This window comes from Ictidomys tridecemlineatus, chromosome 13 (genome assembly GCF_052094955.1).
Source record: "Ictidomys tridecemlineatus isolate mIctTri1 chromosome 13, mIctTri1.hap1, whole genome shotgun sequence".
Taxonomy (NCBI): Eukaryota; Metazoa; Chordata; class Mammalia; order Rodentia; family Sciuridae; genus Ictidomys; species Ictidomys tridecemlineatus.
In genome coordinates this window covers 12,683,237-12,702,646 of record NC_135489.1, presented here as the reverse complement: position 1 = coordinate 12,702,646, position 19,410 = coordinate 12,683,237, and the positions used below count along the sequence as shown (strand labels likewise).

At 43.3% G+C, this 19,410-nt stretch overlaps 1 protein-coding gene across 1 annotated transcript in view; it reads right to left on the bottom strand.

The window, feature by feature from the left end:
• The window catches only part of Kdsr (3-ketodihydrosphingosine reductase), a 33,207-nt gene that overhangs the window by 9,950 nt on the left and 3,847 nt on the right, over positions 1-19,410 (bottom strand). The window contains exons 2-8 of the mRNA XM_005323009.4: positions 18,135-18,224; positions 16,151-16,207; positions 12,931-12,996; positions 12,640-12,735; positions 8,636-8,827; positions 4,548-4,631; positions 386-469 (exon numbers count right to left, since the gene is read on the bottom strand). Of these exons, the coding sequence (XP_005323066.1) occupies positions 386-469; positions 4,548-4,631; positions 8,636-8,827; positions 12,640-12,735; positions 12,931-12,996; positions 16,151-16,207; positions 18,135-18,224 (669 nt within the window). The remainder of the gene's footprint in view (positions 1-385; positions 470-4,547; positions 4,632-8,635; positions 8,828-12,639; positions 12,736-12,930; positions 12,997-16,150; positions 16,208-18,134; positions 18,225-19,410) is intronic.

Genomic DNA, 19,410 nt, shown 5'->3' with positions numbered 1-19,410 from the left:
TAGGAGTTATCTTTTGGGGAAATGATATTCGGAAACAGCAAGGGAAAAGAATCAATCACCTGTCAATGAGGTCCCCAAATTAATCTAAAAACTGAAAATTCTGTGGGAAAGAAGAAGAAAGAAGAGAACAGGATGCATGTGGGGTTTAAACCCTACGGATGAGTCTCATTTGAAGAACACGAGTTCCAGACACTACTCCTAAGGTTAAGGTATATAACATATAATAAAGTGTCTAGGGAAGAGAAGTAGAGTCTGACATTAGACACGATGAATCTGACCACAGAGTTAAAATAATATTTCTTTTGAAATGAGTCCTTGAGTAAATATCTTCAGAAATATAGTATAACCACAAATAGTACAGAAAACAAACGAGGATTTTACTTACTATGGCATCTTTAACAATTTGTTTGGCCACCTGTTCTGGCTTGCAAACAGATGTGGTCTCTGAGATCAGTCGAGTCTCCAAGGGCTAAAAGTGAAAAATATGTTTGTATCAATGCCATTATTGACCATTACATTAAAAATAAGCACCCCAATTTGTAAGTAATTGTGATTATGTACCTTCAAACAGAGTCTTAATTTTAGAATAAAGTCTATCTGGATTCTAACTCAGTTTCTACTTGGTCACCGTGGAACATTCAGCCCAGCTGCTAAGGTAGACAAGAAGACCATGGATTGTCTAGAGGATGTATGTGGTCTCGGCTTCAATGAGGACTTCTGACTCCTCACTGCTGGCTAGATGCCTGACCCTATGTCCTGGGAAAATCTGCACCCGTTTCTAACCATACTCCCAGGACAGCAGATGACTGACTTCTGGGGACAGAACTGAGGCCCTGGACAGGGACAGTCCCAACCCAGCCCCTGGTCAAGAATTGCAGGTGTTTCTTAAAGGACCTGCATTAGCAGCAAAGAGACAGGTTGCTGAAAGAGGACCCATTCATGAGACAACACTCAGTGGCCCAGAGTTTGGTGAAGTGCTATTCCAAGGCTGGGGTTTCAGTCCCAAATCCTTCAAAAGGTGGCTCAAGGCCCTCTTAAATCTTATTTCAAAATGCCTTTCCTGAATCCTCAACTGGCAGTAATCTTGTCTTTGAACATTCCTGCCTTCACATATATTATACTGACTTCTGAACTTACATTTGATCTCCTAAGCAGCTTATGATAAGAACCTTTTTTCCTCACATTTATCTTGGGCTCTTCTTGTGGCACTTCACACACACGTGTTAAAAATTCTTTAGAAGGGCGTTTCAAACTAAAGCCTTAATCTTCAGGAGGCTGCCTATTTTATTTACCATGTAGACTTAGGAAAATAAAATAAACATATTTTCTTAAAATAGAAAGCAAAGCAGTTCATAAAAGTCAGGATGAACCTGACAGGTTCTTGATGAACATGAATGAAGAGAAAGGCCCCTTTGAAGGGGCCACCATTCCTTCTTCTAACCACTAGATTGACACAACCAAGCCAGATGCACAGGAGATTTAAAGGTGCTATGTCGCCCCCTAAAGGGTCCACAGATCAATGCAGAATTGGATTTACCTGAACTCAGCCCAGTATTTTATAGGAGGAAAACCCCCGACTTAACACAAAATCAAATCTTAGGGAAGTCACCACTCTGTGTCGGCCCTGACTTCAGACTAAGAGACTGTAGACCAAATGCTGAAGATCTGCTTAGCAGGCCTCTGCTTATTCCAAGGCAGGACAGTTGGCTTAAATTTACTTCTTTGAAACAGTAGTAATTTTAAAAAATGCAGAGCCAAAGAGAAAAGAACAGGGGGGAAAAAGCTTCTAAATCATAAACATCTTCTTTTTTTAAAAGAGAGAGAGAGAGAGAGAAAATTTTTTAATATTTATTTTTCAGTTTTCGGTGGACACAACATCTTTGTTTGTATGTGGTGCTGAGGATTGAACCCGGGCCGCACGCATGCCAGGCGAGCGCGACACTGCTTGAGCCACATCCTCAGCCCCATAAACATCTTTTTTTGCAAATATACAGAATATGAAATATAAGTACCAATTTTTATGCTGTAGAGATTCCTATTTACTGAAAATTACTACAAAGAGGAAAACAAAAATCTAAAAAATAAAATGAAAAAAAAACTAAAGATAAGATCACCTTCGATTTGAGGGGGTAAATCCTTTCCTACCACCTTATTTATTTATTTTGGTATGGAGGATTGAACCCTGGTGTGCTTAACCATCCAAAACCCTTTCTATTTTTTATTTTGAGACAGGGTCTCACTAAGTTGCTTAGGGCTGAGGTTGGCCTTGAACTTGTGATCCTCCTGTCTCAGCCTCTGGAGTCACTGGGATTTTGGACTCAGAGAATGACTACCACATGTCACCACTCAGGGAAGCTATGAGGCATCTTGCTGGAAACAAAAAATCAAGCAAAGGCTGGCACTGATGGTGACTGCCCAGACCTCCTGCCCTGCTTGGGTCTCACAATGCAGAGAGCTGGCTTTGTGATTCCTCACTGGGGAAACTGATCCAGCCATGAGAAAGGACAGCCGATATGGACATACGGGGATCCTCAAAAAGAGCCAGTCCCCCCTCCTGGCCCTGCAGGGAAGTGGGAAGACAGAAGCCAGAGCACTACAGCTGGCTTAAATGTGGATGACCACGGATCGCCAGACCTCTAAGTCTGAGGAATGCCTAAAACAGCAGCAGCAACGATGACCAGAGAGACTTGGAGAAAACAGACAACTGATACAGACATACAGACGGCAGTTAAAATAAAAAAAGAAGGAAAGAAAAAAACCACCTACTGGGCGCTATGGCACACCCCTGTTAATCTCAGTCAGCAGAGAGGCTGAAGCAAAGGATTACAAGTTTGAGCAACTTAGCAAGATCCTGTCTCAAAATTAACCGAGAGAAAGGCTGGGGACACAGAGCCCCTCAGGGCTCAATCCCCAGTACCATGCACAAACACCCACATGAAAACAAAACAGAACGCCAAACAATCACAAAAATAAAACAAGACCAAAACCCCAGAAAGAATATCCTCAGAAATAAAATTTGAAATCCAGGAAGGAGGACAAGATACACATGCTTTTATTAGTTCATTATAGTCATACATGAGAGTGGGGTTCATTTTGACATGTAAACTATTCAAAGAAAAGAGCTGGAAAAATTTTTACATATGACAGCATAAATAAAAATTTCAACAGAAAAGTTGGAAAAGAAAAAAAAAAAAGAGAGAAACAAAGAAAAATAGGGGACAAGTCCAGAAAGTTCAACATCTGAGTAACAGAAGCTCCAGAAAGAACACTCAACATACTTTGGATGGAAAGATTTTTGGATTATCAAAAAAGTAATATTAAGAAAATGTTCCAGAACCAAAGTGCATGAGTTATCAGAATAAAAGGGCTCATTTGAGTGTCTAGTATATAAAATGAGAACACTCTACATCAAAATACATTAAGTGAAGATAAAAAGGGACAAAAAGCTTCCAAAAATAACCCCCCCCAAAAAAAAAACTGATTCTATGCAAAGGGTTGGGCTATCGTGATGCCAGCCCAAAGTCAGTGGAGAAATGCCCCCCAAATCAGAAGGGGCTTCATTTCCAACCTAGAATTCTGTGCCCCACAGGACAACCTCAGGACAAACAGGGAAGAGAGAAACGTTTTCAGACACACAGGTTCTAAGCATGGGTGACAGGTGACATCTGATGTGCCCTTCCTCAGGAAATTACAGAAGCTCATCTAAATCAGGCAGGTCAACTACAGCAGCAACAAAATGGAAAGCCTGAGACTCAACAAAGCAAGGGACAGGATCCTGCAGGAAAACGGTGAGCAGAGGAGTGGAGACCTGCAGGTCTGGATCAGGCCAGAGGTGGAGACCAGGAGGAACGGCTTCATGGAAAACAGAATGAAAAGGAACAGAAAACCCAGTTTGGGATCAAAAGGAGACTTTTAGTTTTGTCTGAGACTGTGAATCACTTCACACACACACACACACACACACACACACACACACACACACACACACAAAGTCAAGAGAGGAAAAGGCCAGAAAGGAAATGTCATTTTAGAAATGCTCAGGTGTGAATGATATTTATAAAGTCACATGAATATAGACACTGATCTGACTTAACCAAATTACCCAGGGAGAACACAGGAAGGGGAGATAGACGGGGGTCTTAGATCATATCTTCCACGGCAGAAAACCAATACATAATCTCTAAATCTTAAAAATAAATAAATAAATAAATAAATAAATAAGCGGATGCCTCATGGACGGGTTGAGTGAAGCCCGAGGAGAGGGCATCGGGAGTGGGTGACAGAAGGCAGAGACTCCTGTGGAGTGACGGGTGTCATAGGACGAGCCACCCTGGCACACGTTAGGAAGGAGGTGGCCCTGAGAACAAGCCAAGAGGAAGCTTCCTATGCAGAACCCGGCAGGACCTCAGGCCCTGGATAGCGCTCTACCCCCAGGACACCCCACGGACACCGGTGGCTGACCACAAGCTGGAGCGAAGAATAGAAAATCAGAAAAAAAAAAGGCTTATGACGCTGAAGACGGGGCCGCCACAGGCGGGTGCACTGACCTTGGTTTTGTTCTCCTCGGCGAAGCCGGGGGTGTCGGTGTCGGGTGGGTAGGCCACCGTGACGTACACGTTGTATGGCTTCACCTGCGGCAGAGAAGCAAGGTCAAGGGCACTCCATCTTGCATCCTGCCCCACTGACCCGCCCTGGGTGCCCCGATGTTCAGGAGGGGGTCAGAGCAACAGGGTGACTCTGTAAGGGAGACCCCCTGCCCTCTCACCTGGCCCTGAGAACCAGCAGCTCTCGGGGCAAGGGTTTGTACCATCAGAATCTCTTTGCTATGATGCTGTTTGCTACTGGCTCACTTTTTGGTCACCTCTTGGTTTTGGAAGCAGAGGTAGCCTAGACTGCAAATCCTAAGGACAGCGAAATCGCCAATACTGCTGCCTACTGCAGACCCCAGGAGTCCGCCAGGGTCCCCCTCTTATCACGCTGCCCATTTCTCCCAGGTTCTCTCAGTGAAGCACAGTTCTGAAGTCAAACATGGGGATCTACAAGGGTCAGGAGAAGCAGAGGTCCTTGGCCAGCCATTCCAGAATGTGCGACAGGGAAAAGATGCCTCTGTTGGTTCCGTTCCAGCGCCACCACGAGGGCGTGAGAGAGCTCATCCTCCCAGCCCAGCTATGCTCAGAAATGGCTCTGGAGGGGGGCCAGGCCACGAGGTTGATGAGCAAGCAATTTCTCTTCCACTTGTTTTTGAGACAGTGACTTAAAAAAAAAAAAAAAAAAAAAAAAACTTGTCTCCCACGGCCTTGCCCTCTGCTGGGCATGGACCAAGGAAAAACAGCCCAAAAAAGCCAATAAGAGGAAATTAGAGAGGCCTTATAAAGACTGACCCTGGATGCTTAGGCTGGTCACTTCTGTGCATCTCTCTGCCCCTGCCCCACAATAAGTAAGGACTGGAAACTAACATAAGACAGTATTTCAAAGCAGAGTCTCAGACTCAAGGCTATGGTTGCAGTGGTTAAACAGAGCTTTTTGGAACATTTTCTCATGGGGTGGGACCCTAGATTGTTGGGGTTGAGAGAAACCAAGCCAATCCCCTTTTGGGCTGGTATCCTCTCTATAATTATCAAGCCAAATGACTCTCCCAGTCAAAGGCTGGATATTTCCAGGGCTAGTAACTTAACCGTTTATGCAGGCTTTATTTAATCATCTAACAAATACCTATTGAATTCCTACTATGGGCCAATATTGTTCCTAGAATGCAGCATACGGCCTTGAACACGCTAACTGATCCCTGTCCTTGTGGAGCTTCTGGTCTCCCGAAACTCTTGGTCACCTGATTTACTAAGAGCAGAGAACCGAATATACCCTCCTGAACTACTGACCTCATAGCAATCAGCAAAGGCAATGAGGGTGGTCTGGGCTCACTTGTTCTTGGTTAGACAAGTCCCACCCCTGAGATCACCACTTTCTAAGAACGTAGGAGCCACTCACTAAGGTCCTGCTTAGGTAGCCACTGCCTGCTTCTCTTGGTCCCTCTGCCCTCCCACTGTGCCCCGACTCCCACGGTCCTCTTTCTTCCTTCCACCTGGGATCAACCTCAAACAGAAAGACCAACCGCTCAAAGACCTGATTTACCATCAAAATGATCCCACATAAGACCTGTTGTTCCTCATTCCATGACAACAAAGGCACAGGGGATGGAGAGAAGATTATTTACATGAAACTTCAGAATTCAAGCTTCAATTTACTTTCTGACCGCTATGGGCAGAGATGAGGGAGGAGGGGGCGGGGCTTGATCAGTTTTTTTTTTTTTTCTAGGTCTCTGATGGCACAATGTTGGCTCCTACCTTAAGTCTACTTTCCACAAAGATTAAAATTTAAAATCTTTCAATGATATATTTGTAACCAACATATTAAGAAAAATATGTATGCCTTCAGGATTATCCAGTGTATCTACAGCATTTCCCAGGCCCTACTTTAATCTGGGGACAAAACCAAGGGGAAGGAAGACTTGAAAGTTTATTAAAGCAAAAGGATTACTGCAAGTATTCCATCTGAGCAGTTATGTTGGTTTCATTCACAGAAACTGACTGAATTATCCAGATTTCAAAACAGCTCTCGGTTTGTAGGGAAACAATTGGTTTGGTGGAAGATCTACTATGAACAAACTAGATTTTGAAAACAGGATTTATTTCTTCCCAAATAAGAGGCTATTTTTCAGGGTACATTTTTGTTGTTGTTGTTGTTGTTGTTGTTTAAGTAAGGATATTTTCAATGGAGTCCAAATACGGATGGAAGTCAAGCCGACTTGGGAACCCAGGATCTGCTATGTGCAAAACACACTTGTCACCAAGGCTGAGGGAACTCTGTACTGGCAACTAGCTCTCTTTTCTCTCTTCTGAATTAGCATCTCTGTCCTACCAGAAGTGAAACCAGACCACCCAGATTCCACACCTTGCCCTCAACTAGTGATCTAGACTTGTCTCTGCAAGACCAGATTCAGAGGAAACAACCCAGTGAGCCACGTTTTTATCTCCAAACACCCGCCACACCCACATGGACTCTACAACCAAAGTGAAGGGCTGGAGACAAACAGCCAGGTGAATGAGAGCACTTCTGACCTGAAACCCAGACACATCCTCTACTGTGGAAGACCCAGACACGTGGAGGTGAATACTCAAGCCTTCTTATTATTTCTCTCACCAAGTAACTCTATGACTTTGAGAAACTCACTGAAATCACAGAAAATTCAGTTTTCTTTCCATAAGGTGGTTTAGCAACATCTGCCTCATGTATTTCAAAAAATTTTGACAAAAAATAAAATAAAATGGTTATTCACAAAGGGAGTTTTCTAAGTAAAAACTGCAAAACAAAAAAACAAGATTCTTATCTGAAATCTCACAGTCGTGCGTGCCCTATTGGTTAAGTGTACTATAATGATCTATTCTGATTAAGATATTAATCTTAATCAGATTAGATCTATTTCTGGTAACAAGGAAACATGTGGCTGGTTCCTTTGGTAGGAAAACAACACGGTTTATCAGTCTCCAAGTGGCCCATCAGGACTCAGTCACTAGCCCAATAACTTGTCCAATATTTAGACCATGTGCTTCTCTGTCACACACCATCCAGGTTTCTTCTGGTATATTCTCAACATGGATTAACAACTATAGCCTGTGTGTACTTTTATAAATAAAGTTTTATTGGACCCAGTCACACCTGTTCATTTATGTGGCTGCTTTCCTGCTACCACAGCTGACATCAGCAGGTGTGACAAGCACTATCTGGCCCTCAAAAGCCTATAATTTACTATCTGGCCCTTCCCTAGGAAAAAAATCACTCACCACTGATCTAAACGATTAACCAGTACTTCCAAAAGCACACTTACTACAAGGGGGCTGGCCATGCAAGGTCTCTTCTGGGCTTTTAACGTCGTGAGGTAGTGTTACATTCCAGTGTAGACTGTGGGCAAAAGAAATTCTACCTTATGTGGTCCTGGATAGACCCCAAGTGACACTCTCTGAGCCTCCCTGTGTGACCATAATGTATGAGTCCACTCACACCTGAGAGGTACACGCACCGAGACACTTTCTTACTCTCTCTGACATTTTTGTAAGATGTGAAAAACTTAAGTATTAGGAGAGCCAAACTGATTTTTTTATTCTACCCCTCCCATTTTATAGATGAAGAAACTGACACCAAGTTAAATGTCTTGCCTAAAAGCCAAGAGTCACTGCCTGATTCAAGGGCTTCCCCTCAAGGTTTGCTAATTCTGTTACTCATCAGGATAGATCTTTTTGTTAAAGGAAGATCTCTAGGGAAAAAAAATATCTGGTTAACCTTACATATACACAGTACTAGGCCAAAAAACACCATGACAATATTACTAGCACTTTGTGTATTCAGTAGGCAAAAAACATAACCATTTTTGCTACTGTACAATCTCTATGCAACGAGAAAGGTGAACTGCAAAACTCAGGGTGGAGTCAATTTTCTTTCATTAATGTCAAATCTACAAATCTCAAATTTAAAGCCCTCTCTAATTAAATTTAATGTCGCATCTACGAATCTCAGATTTAATGTCACATCTATGAATCTCAGTGCTGAACTGAGAGGAATAAATTCAGAGTTTAACTTTTACCTCCATCTGCAGAGCTTCCGCCAATCCCCTTATGGCAAACTTGGATGAAGAGTAGGCCGTGAAACCAAACAATCCCAACTGTCCCGCCTGAGAAGACACAAACACGATCCTGCCCACCCGGCGCTCCTTCATGGTGGTGATCACTGCTCGGCTGGGATACACGCTGCCCAGGTAATTGACGCTCATTAATTTCTGTAGGGAACAGAGAAGCCATGTGAGGAGAGAACAAGGTCAAGAGTCCATAAATGAATGAACATCTACAGGATGCTGCAAAGGAGATGCTCAGCACCTTCTGTTTGAGGGCCACTTCAATCCTGTCTTGCCTTCTCACAATGACACCAATTAGATCTTCGCTGAAAATTGGTCAAAATTAGTTTTCCTCTTGTGACGTATACGACACGTTGCAGGTAACACTTTTTGAAAGATAGTCTTAGGAAAGAGCTTCCAAATGTTTCTAGTCCTACTGGGTCTATGCTACAGAAGGACCATAAACAGAGCAGGACAGTGGTTACCAGTTCAGATTTGGGGGTTCAATCTTTGGCTCTACCATTTGGTACCGATTTGACAATGAATCAGAAAGTCAGATGCTCAGCTCATTTTCTCAGCTGAAAAGAAGGTTAATCTTGGAATTACCACAGGGATTAAAAGAGAAAATACAAGTTAAATGCTAGTGCAGTTCCTGGCCCACGGCAAGCCAGTACGCATTGGCTCTTATACTGCCATGGGCAAGGGCTTAAGTGGGCACTTAGAGTTCGTTACCCTCTTCCTAAAACTCTCGAAACCTCAAACTTTAACTTGAGAATCTAAGAATGCTTGCATTTAAATGTTTCTCTATTAAGAGTCTTGTAGAAATATTAGCTTTTTGGTGCCATCTTAATATGTTTAAGATGGCCCCAAACAGCAGGAGTGACATGGAGAAACACTTATGCCATTGGTTTTTAAGAAACAGAGGTCAGGTGTCTTTAGACCAGGGCTATAACTATTTTAAATAATGAATAAAAGAATACATATGCAAGCATAGAATCACGGAAATATATTAAATCATAAGTGATTATGTTTTAGTATCATTATATTGTTTTGATAATAAAAATATCCTTAAAAAAATCTGAAAAAAGGCGGTCCACAATGTTCACTTTGGCACCTTTAGAGATCCCACTTCCTGGACAAACACATAAGAAAAAGAAAATAGAAATGGAAATAAGAACAAGAGCATTTTGCAAGTTGAAGAACAGGAGGACCAGTGAGGAGTAACTCAGCAGAACGTGGACAACCTAATTCTTAGCAGGAGTGGAGAAACTAAGAATAGACTGGGGCTGGGGACACGGCTCAGTTGATAGAGTGCTTGCCCCATGCCCAAGGCCCTGGGTTCGATCCCCAGTACCACAAAACAAAACAGGACTGGACCCTAAAAATGGCTCAAGAAGCACTGAGCACTGTGGGATGGGGAGGGCTAGATGGGTGCAGGGCTGAGAGACAGGAGGTCAGGGTACAGGCAGTTGGGTAGAAAGCCCAGATGTCCATCAACGACAACTGGATAAACATAAAGCACACCTCATTCAGTGGAGTGTTACCAGCCCATGTAAAGGGGGAGGTAACATAATACATGCTACAAGGCGGGGGACCTCAGAAACCATGCTGAATGAAAGGAGCCAGACACAAGGGCACTGATCACAGGACTCCACTCATAAAAAACATCCAAAGCCAGGTGTGGTGGCACATGCCTGTCATTCCAGCAGCTCAGGGAGGCTGAGCCAGGAGGATCACGACTTCAAAGCCAGCCTCAGCAAAATCGAGGCGCTAAAGAACTCAGTGAGATGCTGTCTCTAAATAAAATACAGAATATGGCGGGGGATGTGGCTCAGTGGTTGAACGCCTCTGAGTTCAATCCCTGGTACCCATAGGGGGTTCCCTTTTGTGGTGATGAAAATGTCTTGCAGTTAGAGGTGGCAGTCACACAACACTGTGAACGTTTGAATGCAGTAAATGCCTCTAACTGTTCACTTTAAAGAGGCTTATTTTATATGAATCTCACCTTACTTTAAAAAAATTGATGTAGGACAAGGACAAAAGCAAAAAAAAAGGACAGTCCGATCTTAGAGGCCTCCCTCTCCACAGAGCAGATACGGCCCCTCTTCCAGCGTGGCCGGGACAGAGGTGTAGCTCCTAGTGAGGATGAGTCCAGGTTTAATATAGTCTGCTGAACATGGAGACCGCCACTCTCCACCACGGTTGCCCTCAGGACACTGCAGATAGTGCATGTCTCCCAGGCAGGAGGCCAGGATTCTTTGTTACGGCTTCTGTTCAACCCAATAAATAACACCTATGGAACCTGGTCCCACCCCAGATCTGGCCCTATCACAGAGGGCCAGATGAGACGGCTCTACCCAGAGCACAGGACTCCCCTTTAGCCCTTTAGAGTCCTGATCTCAATGTACACACATGGTCAGGCATCAGCGGCCACCCCAGCAAAGCCCCTAACACCAGACAGACACCCTGGCGCCTTAGAAGAAATAAACAAGGAAGCAGACAGAATGGAAGGACAAAAGGAAACTGACGAAGACTTCTCAGTGTCCAGGGCTCAGGATGAGGAAGACACAGCGTGGAGAAACCGTGGAAAAGGGAAATCAAGAGACCTCGCCAGGCTGGGTGACTCCCTAGAAAGCCTCACAATCCTCAGCTTGTAGTCACTGTCACAACGAAGATTTGTTACAGGGAAAAGATACAAACAAAATCGGTGGAGGAAAAGGCACTGGGGACAAAGTCCAAAAGAAACCAGGTGCAGGTTTCCCACAGTCCCCTCCCCTCCTGGGGGACCTGCTCTTACACAATCAGTTGAAACAACACAAGCTTCACACCTTCTGCTTGTCACTGATACCTGCACACTTTCACCTGGCGTGAGCGCTTAGTTTCCTGTTCACAGTCACACCCCCCACGCACCACCCACTGAGTGCCTTTGTTCCACCACCAGACAAGCAGGCCAACAAAGCCTACTCCTGCTGTCCAGGCGCACACCACCCCTTCTTGGGGTCCCAGTGATGCGTTTATCACAACCATGCAACTATATATGCCCCCATCCACCCTTCATCCCCATGTTTAGTCAAACTGAGTCTGTGGGTTCTCACCCCATATCACACACACACACACACACACACACACACACACACACTCACTCACGCACACGCCTACTCCTTTTCTGGCTACCCCCCAAATTCTTTGTCTCATCACTTCATGCCTAGACTATAAGAACTGTTTTTCCCAAATTAATTCTTTACACAGCTGCTGATATAATCTTCAAATCTCCCTCCCATTCCTTCCACATGAAGGTATACAAGTCTGGACAACTCTTTTAATGCCAAACTGATAAAGAAGCCCGAAGACACATCCCACCACTGTCCTTCTATCTACACCCTGACTCTCCTGCTTGCCGTAAGTAAATCCAGAGTTGGTGATGCTTTCCCACGGCCGCCAGAAGCAAGACAGTTACAAAATTGCCTCAGCAGTCTCCTTCTCTATAAAAGTTTAACTTCAGAGTCAAGCAAAATTCAAAACCATCAGCACACTGAAGCCTGAGCAGAAAAACGTGGCAGATATACGCTAACTGCAAAATTCTGTGCCCTTAAAAAAGATTTCAAATCTAACGCCCATTTCTTTGATATTGAAAGAAATTATTAAAAGGGTTCCTTGGAAAACCTGCTTAATACTGGTACTTGACGTGAAGACCCAACATCTTATGTGATCGCAGCAAACACTGCAGTAATCTGTCATAGGAGATGTTGCATTTTTCATTTTAGAGCTGAGAAAAACTGAGGTTCAGAGACCAGTCCATGTTCTTAAGGTTCAGCGGTCACAGCCCTGGGACCAAGACCTTGTCAGCCCTCCTCAGTCTTCTCAAGCATCTATGAACGCCTGAATGCACTCATCTACTTTATTCTTAAAGCCCTTACCCAAGCCTTGTTCTGCTTTTTGTAGCTGGGCTGCCCCAGGAAGCAAACATTTGTACTTACTTCAAAAGTGCTAACTTCGAGATCTTCGAATTTTCCTGACAGTGATAGTCCTGCGCAGTTGACAAGCATGTCCACTGGGCCCAGTTTCTCCTGAGCCTAAAAAAAAAAGTAACAAAGGGAAAGTAAGAGAGAGAAGAAAAGAATCACTTAGCAGCAAATCAAGGCCAGTAAATGAAACCTACAAAACTGTTAAACATACAGGGAAGATTTACCAATTCCAAGTCACAGAGCAAAATGGTAAGAACCAATCAAAAGTCAAGCGCTCTAATTCCAGTCAACCCCACCTCTTACTTGTTTTATGACATTCTCTACTTGGTTGTAGTCTTGCGATACATCAACTGAGATACAGAGCACCACCTGTTAAGGAAAACAAATAAATGTCAGAGACATGCAAGTGCTGAAACCAATTTTAAAGTTATTTTTAATTAAAAGTAATCCTTTATGATAAAGGTGAATGATTCTGAATGTACAGATCAGTGACTGAAACCGGTTAGTGATGCAGTTAAGACAGTTGTACCTAGGAATTATGGAATGGGGAAGAGCATTGGCACCCATCTGGAATGCCTGGTGCTTCACTTTGGCTGAGTGTCCCCACAAAGGCTGATGTGTTGAAGGCTTGATCCCCAGCCTGTGGTGCCACTAGAAACTAGAAAACCTTTAGAAGAGGGAGCCTGGTGGGAGGAAGACAGGCCCCCAGGAGCAGGCCCTTGAAGAGGATCCTGGGACCCAGCCTCTTCCCTTGTCTTCACTTCCTGAGTGCCAGGAGGTGAGCGGCTGTGTGCTAGTGTGTGTCTGCAGTCTCAGCTACTTCGGAGGCTAAAGCAGAAGGATCTCTTGAGCCCAGAATTTCAGGGCCAGCCTGGGCTATATAACAAGACTCCATGTCAAATAAACAACAACAAAAAAAGAGACTCATTTCTCTAGAAATTGACACAGCAGGGTGGAAATTTTTATTTAATGGAAGAAGGAACTGTAGCCAAAAGATTTAAATTCCTAAGAAAAGGAAACAGTCCCGATCATAAACACAACCTGGAATATTCTAGACAAGAGGGCTTTGCCCTTGGTTGTAATACACCCCAAGTAGATTTTATTTCCAAGTCATCATGTAGAAAACATTTTTTAAAAGGAGGATAGGCATCATAGGATTAATTTTAAAATGTGTCTTTTAATACATTTCACAAAGTATCAGACCATCTGTGGCATAAAACCTATGCCACAGACAAGTGAAATTTCAAAAAAAAATATTAACGAATTACCAGGACAAAAATACCCCCCTGCAGGGCCTCCTCACTGGGAAAAACAAGCCAGTCCAGGCAGAAGGATCAAGCTCTCACCTGCCCAGCCCTGATGACTTGCCCCCTCCACAGGATGGAGACAAGTTATCTTCCACCTGACCTAAAGCCCAGAGCGGGGATGGTGCTGGCAGCAGGCAGCACGGCCTTCAGCTACCACCTTCCAGCTTACTCCACCTTCCTGTCCATCACGAGTCCCGTGAACACAGGGGAAGCGGAGGGGGCTACATCCACCTTCTGATGTCTCAGAGAATGGGGTACAGTCAGGGGCCACAGGCCTAGAGAAAAACTCTGTGGACAAGGAATTTTATCTGTAGCTTAGGCTGTAGCACTGACCCCCACACACACCAAAAATAAATAAATAAAGAAAGTGGAAACAGCTCAACCATAGGGAACTGATTAAACAAACTCTGGGGTCCCCCATATTGTGTGCCATAGCGATCTGAAAAAATGAGGGAGATTTATTTTTATTGGGATGGAAAGATCTGTATTAAATTCATGAATGGGGGAAAAGCAATTAAAACCACAGTGAAATACTACTTAAAACCCATCTGAAAGGCAAAGCTTAAAAGTCTGCTAATACCAAGTGTCGACAAGGACTCGGAACAACCTAAACCACACTGACTGCTGGGAGTAAAACCAATTTGGAGAGGGTGAAGACACATGGCTCCATGTACAGCAGCTCAGCAATTCCATTTCTAAGTATGTACCATTGCTGCACACGTGTACAAAGAGATAGTGCTCTTACAATAGCAAAAACCAAAACAAACTACCACAAAAAAACTAGGAACAACCTAAAAATCCACCCAACAATAGAACCAGTGAACAAAAGGTAGTTTATAATTGAACACCATATAGGAGTAGAAAAATTAAGTGAACTCCTATGTAATGCAACAATATAAAAGGCTTTTTAAAAATAAAATTGAGATCTGGGGGTTGTGGCTTAGTGATGGAGCACTTGCCTAGCATGTGTGATGCACGGGGTTTGATTCTCAGCATCGCATGTAAACAAATAAATAAAATAAAGGTCCAGCAACAACTAAAAACATATATTTTAATAAACTAAAAAAAAATAATATTGAATGAAGAAAGAAAGTTGTGCAAAAATGCATAAAGAATGGTGACATGTCAATCTATGGAGACCAAAAGTACATTAGTGATTGCCCAGGACCGAGAGTGGGTGGAGCGGGAGAGAGATTGCCAGCGGGTGTGGAGACTCTTTATGGGGTAAAGGGAGTGTTCTAGAATTGACTGTGGTGGTGGTTGCTCAACTGTGATTCATATTCAAAAGCAAAGATTGCACACTTCAAATGGGGCGATTTTGTGTGGTGTGCGAATATATCTCAAGAAAGCAGTTTTAAAAAAAAGAAGATGCCAGAGAGTTAAAAAAGAAACAGAACTTTAAAAAAAACAAAACAAAACAAAAAAACACTATCAGATCATGCAGATTTTACTAAGAATGGTAGAAGTTTTTTAAAAAGCAAAGAAGAATCAACACAAAATTCAGGTCGGGGTGTCCTCCAGGGATGAGAGGCTGGTGTGGGGGATACTCTGTTAAACTCCATTTCTTTAACTTGAGTGACAGGTGTCTAGTAACTAATTTGTCATTATGCTTCATCCTCAAATATATATCAGTTGCCCCATTTTATTCTCCAAAAAATTCCACAACCAAAAGTGTTTCAAATACTCTATCCTCTTAAGCATTTGTATAAATTTTATTTAAATGAATATGAATATGAAATGGCCCAGGCCATTTCATATTGAATGGCCCAGGCCATTTCCAGTGACTCGGGCTGAAGCAGGAGAATCTCAAGTTCAGGGCCAGCCTGGAGAACTTGGCTAGACCGTGCCTCAAAATTAAAAAAAAATATGGCGCTGGGGGTGTAGGTCAGTGATAAAGCACAGATGGATTCAATCTTTAGCACCAAAAAAAAATTATATATATATATAAAATAACTGAAAAAAAATATATATATATATATATTTAATTGAAATGACCGTCTGTCAGGTGTGAAAGAGAGAGTCTATACTTTTTTTTTTGGTAATAACCTGAGTTCCTAGCCAATTGAAACAATTTCACCTTTTCAACAGTCTGATTTGGTGTAGTTGAGCCAGGAAAATCATAGTTGCTTTCAGTGATCCAGCTGAAGTAACCCTGGTTTTCCTTTCTCCAACTGTGTTGATGCTATAGAAAATGCCTCCTGAAGACGGTGCTTTACCTGTTTGTCATTAATAGAGTGCTTTTCGATTTCCTTCTTGGCCTGCAGCAGCCTGTCCTGAAAGCAACACAGAACAATTAGAGCTGGTGGCTGCACGCCTGACTGCTGGTTTGCTGAAAAGGACAGGAAAAGCAATTGTTTGTATAAATATTTCTTAAATTCTATAAACTACACAGGACAGCACCTTCATTAAGTAGCTACAGGCCCCAGTCCATGAGAGAAAGAATTAAAATATTTCAAGCTATGAATACATTTTCAAATTTATTGCAGAGAAATAGAAAAATAAATAAATTCAAATCGTGAATATGCGGCATGGATCGCTGAGGGTGGCTCTAACAAATGTTTTGATCTGACACTATTTAGTAGTGCTGGAAAACGCGAGCGGCTTCACACAGCTGCAGGTGTGCGGGTGCTGGTAAGCCATCATCCAAAGGCCCCAACGAGAGAAGGGAAAGCTATGCCCGGCCCATTTCAAAAAACCACTCCTCGACAAGCCAATGAGTAATTTTCCCAAGGTTTCAATTTTGTTTGTTTTGCTTATTTTTGAGAAAAAAAAAGATAGTTTACAGAATCTTAATCTGCCACCGAAGTAACTTAAATATATCCTGAGAAAATAGAAAAGAACAAAAAGGGAGTCGGGTGATTCCCCAGGACCCACAAGGTTTCCAATCGTGCGTGCTGGGAAGTGCTCCCCTCCGTGATGTGACTGTGATACTTAAACTACTGGTTCTCTTCATAAAGATACACATAGGACAGCCAAGATCGGTATGAAAAATTACATTAGAAGATAAAGAATTTCTCAAAGCCCAGAAGGCTCTCACGGGCATTCAGTTCCAGCGAGGGGAGGACCCCTGCCGGACCCCTGCAGCACGGGCCTCCCCTAGTACTCTTTCATTCATCTTGCAACGAGGACCAGCCCTTGTGAAAAAGCTCGCAAAATGCATCTTATTGAATCTGTGCTTCCATTCATGTAAGGTGGCTTCCCGGCCAAAGCAAATTAATTATTAATTATTAGAGAGTCAAAGTATAAATAAAAGGTAGCTAATTCTGCCTTTCCCAGTTTTTGAAAAACAAAAAGTTATGGATGACAAGCCTGATTCTGGGTCATAATTTGAACACTGTCCCCCGAGGTCCACCCTGGCCTGCCTTTCCTAGGGGCCCTGTTCAGCCGACCACCCCTACTGAAGCGGTTCATCCCAAAGCCAGGAGGCCATGCTTGCACTACCATCCTCTCTGTCCTTCCCTCATTTCTTCATTCAACAAATTTGTCTTGAGTGCCTGCTGTGCACCAAGCATTACGCTCTATGCTCTGCTCCCAAGGGCAGTGGACACAGTCACAGCCACTTCCTCGGCCCCACGTGGGGTCAAGAGGACTTTAGGACTGTTCTTGTGCACACAGTGTCACTGCTCTGTCCTCTAAAACAACTCTGGTGAGACTAACAGACCCTGAGAAAAAGAGAAAACAGACCCTGCATCAACCTGAAGTAGAAAATACGTTTGGCCCTAAGTGTCAGGGGGGACTAGAGTCCCGTGGTGCGTGGATTTCCCTAGAGATGTATATACATCACATCGTCAGCAGTCATAGACAAACACTCCACGCCTTTGGGCTTCAGCTTCAGAATGTGAAACACCTACACACCTTCGGGTATCAGCTTCAGAATCACTGCTGCCAGCACTTTCGGCCTCCTATGCCCAGGTGCGCTGCTTAACCACACTTCAGCCTATCTCTAGATCCACAATGTCTACAATAATGCTGTCTGATATGCTACTGCCACTAACTAGATATTTGGTGAACTGATCTGACTTCAACAGAGAAGTCCTAGGCCTAAACACAGAAAAGAACCAGTAGTTTAAGTATCACAGTCACATCACGGAGGGGAGCACTTCCCAGCACAGCTGTGAGTACTAGAACTCTTGGCACAGCCTCGCTGCTTAATTTAAAGCACAATAAGTAAGTCAGCAATAATGAACCAAGAACACCTACCTCATTTCGTGCAACCAGAGTTATAAATGCTCCTTGTTTATAGCACTCAATTGCAATGCACTTTCCAATGCCACTGGAACCTCCTGTAACCTATGAACAAAATAATGACATCTTAGCACTTGCAATCTTTCCTCCATAGGAAGTTCATTAAAATCATTAGGATGGGATGGGGGGGTGTAGCTCAGTGGTAGAACACTTGCCTACACACATGAAGCCCAGGGCTCTACCCCCAGCAGAACAGAGCAGAATAGAATAGAACAGAGTAACTATTAGGGGTTCTACAAGAACTGCCCAGCTCTTGCAGCTTCTTCCCACCAGGCTGAGTGTATGGAGTTAGTGCAAGCATGAAGAACTATGCTGTCAGCAGAGCCAACTGCTTCGTTTTCAGTGCTGAACTGTAAAGCACACACCTATAATTTTCTGAGTTCACTAGAGGGAAAGCTAATAAATAATGTATTAGTCTGCCTTGAATTCAAAATCCACATGAATTTTCCTGCCTTACTGCACATCTATATAATACTACATCTACAACAGATTGAAAGAGGGGTCACCTGTGTATATCTTGTATTTTAAATGACTCCTTATTATATAATATATGATCAGAATATCCTGAAATACCACACTTTTCTTCCTGCAGTGTTCTATTCCTCAGTTCCATTTACCCTTCCATCACAGGGCCTTTGCACGTTCTATTTTGCTTGCTACCAATGCTTTCCTCCTGCTCTTTTATGTGGCTGCAAATCTCAGCTCAAACACTACTTCCTCAGGTAAGTATTCACTGTATCCTGATATGCCCCCCAGCCCACTTTTTAGAACTGCATTCTTTTTTTCTTTACTTTATGGTACTTACACAACCCAACAGTCATACATCTGTGTGACTGTTTGATTCACAATCATTTCTCCCATCACCATCCCACAAACTCCACAGAAATCCCAATGCTATTCCATTCTCCACTATATTCCTAGCACTTGGCACAGGGGAGACTCTATACATATTTCACTTAATCAGACAAATGCAGAGCTGTCTTTCTGGTCATGGTCCTGTTATGCCAGGTAACTATTAATGGGTACAGAGGTGGGGCTTTCCCTGGGAGAAGCATTTCTTACATGATATGGTGTCTCGGGGTAAAATGGAGTCTGTTTGGTTATTGCCCATATAGCCTGCCCCATAACAGTTCCTATGTCAATTATATATCTCAAGATACTACATCCTGCTTTTTAAAAGATTATGTACAGGGCTGGGCTTAGAGGTACATGTGTGAGATGCTGGATTCCA